At 53.5% G+C, this 9,289-nt stretch overlaps 1 protein-coding gene across 1 annotated transcript; it reads right to left on the bottom strand.

Annotated features, from left to right (window-relative positions):
* Positions 1 to 215: 215 nt before the first annotated feature.
* B0T26DRAFT_798901 (uncharacterized protein) lies at positions 216 to 4,917 on the bottom strand (the record flags this gene model as incomplete). The annotated part of the gene is made up of 6 exons (XM_060446960.1): positions 4,233 to 4,917; positions 3,762 to 4,211; positions 2,124 to 3,697; positions 719 to 2,093; positions 535 to 658; positions 216 to 263 (listed from the first exon to the last, which is right to left on the bottom strand). The coding sequence occupies exons 1-6, from the start codon at positions 4,631 to 4,633 to the stop codon at positions 216 to 218; spliced, it is 3,972 nt and encodes a 1,323-aa protein (XP_060304180.1). The 5' UTR covers positions 4,634 to 4,917.
* Between the last annotated feature and the right edge of the window lie 4,372 nt (positions 4,918 to 9,289).

The following is a 9,289-nucleotide window of genomic DNA, read 5'->3' as shown; positions in this document are numbered from 1 at the left end:
CGTGCATAACCAACCATATGTCTACGGGCCTTGTCACCTTAAATCAGCTATGTAGTGATAATGAGATTGACAATAGATCTAACGGTGCCCTAAATTACTCGAAATTTTCATATACTATCTGTGACGGCGCCAGCTCACAGCACCCACTACCGCTGCGCTAGAACCCCCAAAAGGATGCCAGAATTGCAAGTTGTCGACTTGCAACCTGTAGTGGGTTATAGTGTGCTACGGCCGTTGCGCGCCGTGACACTATCTCTTCTAACCTAATATGATTTTCATTAGAGATAGGAAAGATAACTATTACTTATAGTGGGCGAGGCTTTGCCCGTGGGTAATCCAAGCCTTCGCGGTATTGGCGCTGATGATTCTATCTAAACAACCGGGCACTGGTGCAGGAGCCCTTACAATAGCGTACTCATCTGTCACTGTAGAGACTTCTCCCACGATGGATGTCCACGATTCAGCCCGCGGTACGGCATCGACAGCCGGAAGAGGTTGAAAGACAAGGAACATCCGTACCCCGCTCTTGCTTACTTGTTGCATCGAGCCGTTGCTATCTGGGTATGGCAGCGCGGTATGCTGCTCGAAGAAACGGTATGCCAGTATCTGTGTCAATCGTTCGACCGTCGCAAAAGAACTGCCTTTCTCGTTGAGAGTACTAGAAGCCACGTGGTAGAGTGTCCGGAACGATAGTTTATCTATATGTGTCCGTTTAAACCCGATCTCGGTCTTCTCCCACGTCCAAACGAAAAAGGTATGCATTTTTTTGAAGTAGGACTTATTGCCCTTGATCATGCCGACGTCCCTACCGATTTTCCTGGCCTCTTGTTGTAGCCCCTGCAAACAGAAAGAACGGCCACTAACCGGCGTTGGGGGTTGCTTTTCTTTCTGGCCAAGCAACTTGAGGAACGCCACTTGGCGATAGTTCTGGAGTATGAGGTGGACGCATTTCTCGAGAACAAATTCGGAAATCTCTCTTGGCGTCTGTTTGTCGATGATCTCGAGAAGCTCGTCAAGGAATGACCGGGTTTCCTGGTACTCGACGACAGGCAGATATCTTGTGACAACTTGGAAGCCCGGGAGAGTCACACTATCGATGTACTCCTTGGAGATCTTGAAATCTCTCCAATCGACTATGCCGTGGTGGAAGAACCCGAAGCCAAACCGGTCCATTGTTTCTCGTAATCCGAAGCCGGGCTTCCTAGTCTCAAGGTTGGAACGGCGAAGCGGGTTATTGAGCATCCAGGCTTCACTTGGCGAGAGATGCGAGATGAAGTGTCGTAGACCAAGGATAAGCAGCCCATGCAGTCTTGCAACCTCCAATGGTGTGGCCTGGTTGGGACTATACAGAGCTCTGATGGTGTCGACCACTATGAGATGCTTCTGGATGTTACCCTGCAAGAAGTTCCTGAACTCGTTGGTCCTATAGATGTGGAAAGCATCAGAGGGGAATGTGATGTTATTCACGTCAGCTTGCGCTTGCCCTGAGGAGATAACCCTGGTAGATAGTCCGGAGTTCTGGATTCGCGTCTCCTGGGAAAATTCGCCAAGAAATTTTGCCCAGCATTCGTCTTCTTCCCAAATGACGTGCGCGAGACCGAGGGTCACCCGGAACTCAGTACGCCATCCAAAGTTCTCGGTTCTGGTATGCTTCAGAACTTCCTTGATACGCTTTCTGGATCGGATGTCTGCGCTCTTTGCCTCTGACCGGTTGTTATTTGTCCTTTGGAGAATGTTGATGCTGTTGTGGTCGGCCTCACTATAGCCCAGGTTGGCGATGCCGGGGTGGGAGAAGGGGTAGATCTTCTTTGCGTCCATTCGCTCCTTGAGCGGGCTATACGACTGTAAGTATATCAGCCCGTCGTTGGTGTGGGGGTGGTTGCGCTTGGGCTCGGCCGTAAGTGTTACGGTATCTCTGAGGAGGCCGATGGGGTATTCGGTCACAGTGGCCCTCGGTATGTGGGGTGGCTGAAACGCCGCATCACGAGGCCCTCTAGCCACTGTTATTGCCTGGTCGTCTTCCCCGGCGTCAGAGTCGCTTCCGCTTTCCGACCGACGGCTGCTGGCTCTGCGAGATTCCCTGAGCTGCCCATCTAGTACAAATTTCATTGTGTTGTACACACAGCAGCGTTTGGCGAGCAGCGTCGCGCCTTGCGGATAATTCCCATCGGGGACTGACATGACCTCTGCTGCGACGTCAATGTACTGCCGATTCTGGTTCTCGACAGACAAAACCTCTTTGAAGTGTTCAGCCTGTTCGAATGCAAAGTCTTCGATACATTCCGAGAGGACCCTCTGCCGCTGCGTTTCGAGTTTCAGACCCTTGGCATTGTAAAGAAAGAACATGCCGGTGAACTGGAGGAGGGTGGACTCCCGAGACGCGTGGACGTTGTCGAGTTCCTGCACCATGTGGTTCCAGACCATGGTATCTTTCGATGGGTTAATGGTAATGCCAATCGGACTCCCATGCGCGCCACCGCCCTTGCCGGACTTCTCCAGTTTGGCCCTGGAAGCGTTCTGCGCCGCGATGAAGTTTGGGGGAATATGCTGGGAAGTTTGGGAAACTGCATCACTGGAAAACCTTGCTGACTGTGCCCTATATGAGAGTTGTTCGAGGGCCGGGTGTAGGAGATGGTCATAGAACGTCGCATACATTTTGTCGCTGAGGAAGATTGAACACTCGGGTTCGTACATTGCTGGGAAGAACGCGAAGATTGGGTGAGACCGGGTACCGGTAGTGGCGAACAAGATGTGGGGGATCTTATGAATGGGGACCTTAGTCATCTTCCCCTCGACCTCTAATTCGTATTGGAGGTGAATGGAACTTTGCAAGAGTGAGGCAGGCTGTGCAATGATTGGAAGACTGATTGATGCGCGGAAGGAGTTCAGGTCCGAGAAGATGGCGATAGAGCTATCAACGTCCTTGAGCGAGTATTGCAGCGGTGGCTTGCAGGGCGCATCCTTGTGAAGGCATATCTCCTCGCCCTCTTGTAGTGGTCCGGAGAAGAGGGTCTGGAGGCGGCCTGGGCTGGGGAAGGCTAGACGATCCCTATTTAGCCAAAGGCCTGGGATATCTTCGCCGGTGCGATGGATTCCTAGTTGAAGATCCATCTCGGCAGCGCTCATGGGATGGCTCCTGCCTTCGATATCATAGGTGTACCGTAGCCCCCGGTGGCGCCTACATGATCCAAAGTGTTTTGCCTCATCACGAGCGTGGGCCAGAGCCGGACACGGGATTATGCCGACATGAAGTGCGTAAATGATGCGGCGGGCGAGCCGGTGCCGGCCATCCCGGGCGCCTTGAATCCACTCCAGTACGGAGGCAGCTGGTGGAAGCCGTGGTTGCCATCTAACGGGGCCGTTGTTATCATCAAGCCACTCAGAGACATGATCCGGGAATTCCTGCTGTTCGTCATCTGGTGGCTCAGATCTCTGCCGAAGGGAATGGCTGCTCTGCTCAGAATCGCTCGCCGGGCTGCTCTGCTCAGAATCGCTCGCCAGGCTGCTCTGCTCAGGATTGCTCGCCGGGTTGCTCTGCTCAGGATCAAAATGGTTGCCAAAGCCATTGAAATGCTCATTAGGATTCAGGTCCCCGTTCTCGTTGCCGGCCGTGGTGGCCCCGCGATGGCTCTCCCTTGTTCTCTGCTTCTTCGATGCCGGCTCAGGATTGGTAGGTGGAGGGCGCCTTTCCCGGGACCTGGATGGATGCAAAGATAAGTAAGTATATATGTGTTAATAGTTGTATTTTCGGAGAGTAATACCTAGTTACAAGTCCTCGTTGGCTTGCGCCCGGGGATGGGTGCCGAGTTGCACGAGTGCGGCCGGCGGGGTTGTATGTCCGGCCGGGGATGATATCCCCGGTCCCACCAGTGATTGAGGTGGTTAAGGTATCCGCCAAGAGCTCGGAGAAGGCAGGAGTGTCTTCACGTTGTATCGTATTGCGTAGTACGGTGGTTGGAGCGAGGGCGCCGGCTGGCTGTGTTGCGCGGGCGCGGCCGGCGGTTGCGCGGGCGCGGCCAGCAGGGCTATGTGTCCGGCCGGGGATGATATCCCCGATCCCACCAGTGATCGAGGTGGTTAAGGTATCCGCCAAGAGCTCGGAGAAGGCAGGAGTGTCTTCACGTTGTGTCGTATTGCGTAGTACGGTGGTTGGAGCGAGGGTGCCGGCCGGCTGTGTTGCGCGGGCGCGGCCGGCGGTTGCGCGGGCGCGGCTGGCGGTTGCGCGGGCACGGCCGGCAGGGCTATGTGTCCGGCCGGGGATGATATCCCCGATCACACTAGTGATCGAGGTGGTCGAGGTATTCGCCAAGAGCTCGGAGAAGGTAGGAGTGTCTTCACGTTGTATTGTATTGCGTGGTACGGTGGCTAGAGCGAGGGCGCCGGCCGGCTGTGCTATACGGGTGTAGCCAGCGAGGCCGTGTGGCCGACTAGGGATAACAACCTCAATTCTGCTGGTCCTCGAGGTTGTTGAGGTTACTAATGTGGGTTGGGGGAGTCTAGGAGGCTGTGGACGTTGTCTTCGTTCACGAGGCATGGTAGCGTATGTTCGATCTAGGTCGTATTGATTTGCTGAGGTGAAAGCTTCTGCACAAGTATCTGGCCGCTGATATTTGGGAATCTTGTAGTACTGCATAAGAGAATGATTGATATTATGATACTGGGGAGTGTAAACCTAATATAAACCCGAAGGTACAACAGCCGTACATACAGTAGTGAAATGGAATACAACCCGCGAGATACAGTGATATCCGTAGCTCCCTTACAAATTATCCTGGCATCATATGATGCTCAGATCAGGAAGTCTTGTAAACGCTTTTGTGGCAGTGTCACGGCACGGCGGTAGGCGCTGAGGCCCTACGGGTGCGTGACCATGCTATAACCCACTATAGAATTGCAGCCTGACGGCTTGTAATTCTGGCATCCTTTTGGAAGGTGTGGTGCAGCGGTAGTGGGTTGCTAAACGCCGTCACAGGTAGTAAGGTTAACCCTACGGAAAGTCTCCTAGTACTGCCACGGATGCGAAGGGCGAGACGTTCCATTTCCCCGACTCCGTGGATGGAATAACAGTAATCCTAGTCTCACATGATGCTCAGATTCCCTGCCTTGGAAGATCTCCTAGCGCTGCCACGGAGGCGAAGGGCGAGACCTCGCATTTCCTTAGCCCCGGGATGGAATGGCTGTAAATCCAGTCTCATGATGCTCAGATTCCCTGTCTTGGAAGATCTCCTAGCGCTGCCACGGGCGCGAAGGGCGAGACCTCGCATTTCTCCAGGATGGAATGCTGTAAACCCAGTCTCATGATGCTCAGATTCCCTGTCTTGGAAGATCTCCTAGCGCTGCCACGGGCGCGAAGGGCGAGACCTCGCATTTCTCCAGGATGGAATGCTGTAAACCCAGTCTCATGATGCTCAGATTCCCTGTCTTGGAAGATCTCCTAGCGCTGCCACGGGCGCGAAGGGCAATACCTCGCATTTCTCCAGGATGGAATGGCTGTAAACCCAGTCTCATGATGCTCAGATTCCCTGTCTTGGAAGATCTCCTAGCGCTGCCACGGGCGCGAAGGGCAATACCTCGCATTTCTCCAGGATGGAATGGCTGTAAACCCAGTCTCATGATGCTCAGATTCCCTGTCTTGGAAGATCTCCTAGCGCTGCCACGGGCGCGAAGGGCGAGACCTCGCATTTCCTTAGCCCCGAGATGGAATGGCTGTAAACCCAGTCTCATGATGCTCAGATTCCCTGTCTTGGAAGATCTCCTAGCGCTGCCACGGGCGCGAAGGGCGAGACCTCGCATTTCTCCAGGATGGAATGGCTGTAAACCCAGTCTCATGATGCTCGGATTCCCTGCCTTGGAAGATCTCCTACCTGTCACGGCATGGCCCGTGCATGACGTGCACGTGGCCCACAACCACCTATTTCCCCGCGTCCTGCGCGGTCTCTGCCATAGCTTCCTTCTTCATCTTTAGATTCTACGAATTCAGCAATGATTACTGCAGCCCTGTCTCCTTACGTTGACTGAGCCGTGATACTAGCGCTGCCACGGACGCGAAGGGCGAGACCTCGCATTTCCTTGGCTCCGGGATGGAATGGCTGTAAACCCAGTCTCATGACGCTCAGATTCCCTGCCTTGGAAGGCCTCTACTCTGGGCTGCGTTTGTGGCGTTAAGGTCCATTCAGCCCCTCCTAGCGCCGCCACGATACGAATGCGAGACCTCGTATTTCCTTGGCTCCCGGATGGAATGACGTAAACCCAGTCTTACATGGTGCTCAGATTTCCTGGCCTTGGAAGGTCTCCCAGCGCCGCCACGGATGCGAAGGGCGAGACCTGTCACGGCACAGCACAGGTGGGTTCATTGACGCTGGCCGTGTGATGTCACCATTCCCAAAAGCCCAATTAGGCTTAGCGTGTGGGTCACACGCAAACTTCGCCCACAAACCTTTTGGCACCGGTCGCAATTCTCGTGATCCTTCTTTCTTTTTCTTCCCTAGCTTAGTTTTACACTAATTGTGAGGGCCTGGTCCTCCAGGCCTCCCAGACGCTCTGACTAATCAGACGCCAGTTGGGTGGATCCACCCGACCAGCCAGAGCCCCACCTTGAGACGTCCTGGAAGAATCTCGCGAGGGGAGGCTTTTGAGCTTCTTTTCCCTTTTCCCTTTAGTTTAGAATCTTCGTCTATAGCGCCCAATAGAGGAGTTCTGCCCTCATTCCAAGCCGGCCGTGACACTAATTAAATATGGCATATTAATGGCATTTGTCCGTTAAATCCTATTACCCGTGACAAGAACTCGCATTTCGGCTCCATAGATAGAATAAGCGCTAAGGCAACGCTCATATCTCTGCGACTCAAATCTCCCGGCTAGGATTCTCCACTCTCATCCGCGTCTGTGGCGTTAAAGTCATTTCCCAGCCCCCCGGCCCCGCTACGGATACGAAGGGCGAGACGTTGCATTTCCCGACTCCGCAGATGGAATGACCGCACTCCCAGTCTCACATGATGCTCAGATCCCCGGCCTTGCAAGGTCCCCGGCCTTGGAAGGTCCCCGGTCTTGGAGGGTCCCCGGCCTTGGAAGGCCTCTACTCTAGGCTGCGTTTATGGCGTTAAGGTTTGTTCAGCCCCTCCTAGCGCCGCCACGATGCAAAGGCGAGACCTCGGATTTCTGCCACTCCCGATGGAATGGCTCCCAGTCTCATGATGCTTCAAATGAATAATTACCCCAGTAATATCCTCTCGGCACCCTCCGGGTGGTCTCTAATCTGAATCAGAGAAGAGGTTTCCCTCCTCAGCTCCGCCCCCATTATCAGCCTCCGATCCATCCTCGTCTTGTAATTCGGTGACCCTTGGATTAGGGTTCGTATTAGCTCCATTCGTCACCAACTCCCATACACCCTTGGAATGGAACGTTGACATCTCCCCCGCGTTTAGAAGTGCGAGGCCCAAAGTTGGCGGCAGGTCCCCCTGTTCAAGGATAGGCTCTACCAAGTTGCCTAGTGCCTCAGAGCAGAGGTCGGAGATACCAGGAAACTCCTGCTTCATCCTTGTAATGATTGTGGAAAGCCCTTGCTCTTCTTCTTTTGCTGCTGCTACGGTACGTACCCGACGGAAGCGTACAAGCAGGCTGCTCCGAGGTACGAATGCCAACACTCCTTCTCCAAAATGCCGAACCAAGGTGAGAAGGGGTTTGTAGCGAGAGGCAGTGATGGTGAATTTCTTATTGGTAATGCCCAATTGGTGTGCAACGAACGAGGTTAGTTGTGACTGGCGCGTGCTGCCCCGTTTACCCATGAGGTTCTTGTCGATGAGGAATTTCTGGAAGATATCAGAACAGCGAAGGACTCTGAGCTCGTCTAACCGGTTCGCGTCCTGTAAGTTAATGGATTCCCAAATTCGGACCAGCTCAAGGTGGGCCTTGAGGTGTCGCAAGTCTGTGCACTTTGGACCTCCAGCCTCTTCTACTTTTATGTCGCTCCATAATGTTACAAACCGGAATAATGTCGTACAACCCAGCTCCCGGAGCTTGGAAGTAATGGTTGTCGATATCGTCAATGCGGTTTTGTGCTCCTTGCGCCTCATGTAGTACTCTTTGTACAGTGACCGGCAGTGGTTCCACCCATTCTGGCCAAATATATGGCTGAGTAGTTTGAGGACTGCTAAAATCTCGTCTTCTCGGTCGGCCATCTCGGGCTGCTCCAGAACCTTATCGCTAACGGTCTGGACGGCAGAGCAGGGCCGATAGCACTTCTGGTGGATGATAAGGGGATCCTGGGCTTGAAGATTCTCGACAAGCTGGCTAAGTGTGGACACCTCGGCTTTCTTCTGCCGTTTGGCTTTCGGCTTGATACTGGATATAGCAGTTCTCTTGCGACCGCTGCTTGTACCAAGTTCTTCCTCGTTATTATCATCACTATCGTTAGTGTTGATGTCGTCCTCTGATGCTGCGATGCTGCCGTGTGGAGATGCTGCGATGCTGCCGTGTCGAGATGCTGCGACGCTGCCGTGTCGAGATGCTGCGACGCTGCCTTGTCGAGATGCTGCGACGCTGCCGTGTCGAGATGCTGCGACGCTGCCTTGTCGAGATGCTGCGACGCTGCCGTGTTGAGATGCTGCGACGCTGCCGTGTCGAGATGCTGCGACGCTGCCGTGTCGAGATGCTGCGACGCTGCCGTGTCGAGATGCTGCGACGCTGTCGTGTCGAGATGCTGCGACGCTGTCGTGTTGAGAGGGTTCGTTATGCTGGGTACCGTCCCCACGATCGTCGTACTGGGTACCGTCCTGGGATCCTGGAAAGAACCTGTTATTTTGTGATAGCTAGAAACTAATTTAAAATATACATACCGTTATGAGATTCCCCAATTCCTGATTTCCGCGCGCTTCGTAGGAATATATCAATTTCGCGGAGTGCGGTGGAACGATGTTCGGGCTGTAGCGATTTGTAAACGTGGACAAAAAGACGCTTCAACTCTGAGTTGAACTGTTTGAGAGTATATTGGGGTATTTCGCCTCCACCACTCGTTTGCGTCGTTTGGGTTGCTGGATCCATAGTAGGAGTGGTGGTAATGATGGGTAGGATTATGGTTATGGAATAAAATAAAGAAGAGGAAAAGAATCCGCTTGGTAGTTTATGGCGTCGCTCTGAAATGGTAAGGAATGCGCCAAAATATTTAGTGGCTTCAGTGGCTTTAGTGGCTTCCGTCACTACTGCTTGGCCTTGGTTGTCTTAGAAATAACCCCGCCTTTCTTGGTTCTCTCGATGAAAATTGTCGATTTGACCAAGGAGAAAACCCATTTTC

This window comes from Lasiosphaeria miniovina (assembly GCF_030549165.1).
Source record: "Lasiosphaeria miniovina strain SMH2392-1A chromosome Unknown B0T26scaffold_1, whole genome shotgun sequence".
NCBI lineage: Eukaryota > Fungi > Ascomycota > Sordariomycetes > Sordariales > Lasiosphaeriaceae > Lasiosphaeria > Lasiosphaeria miniovina.
This window is presented reverse-complemented; position numbering and strand designations above follow the sequence as displayed.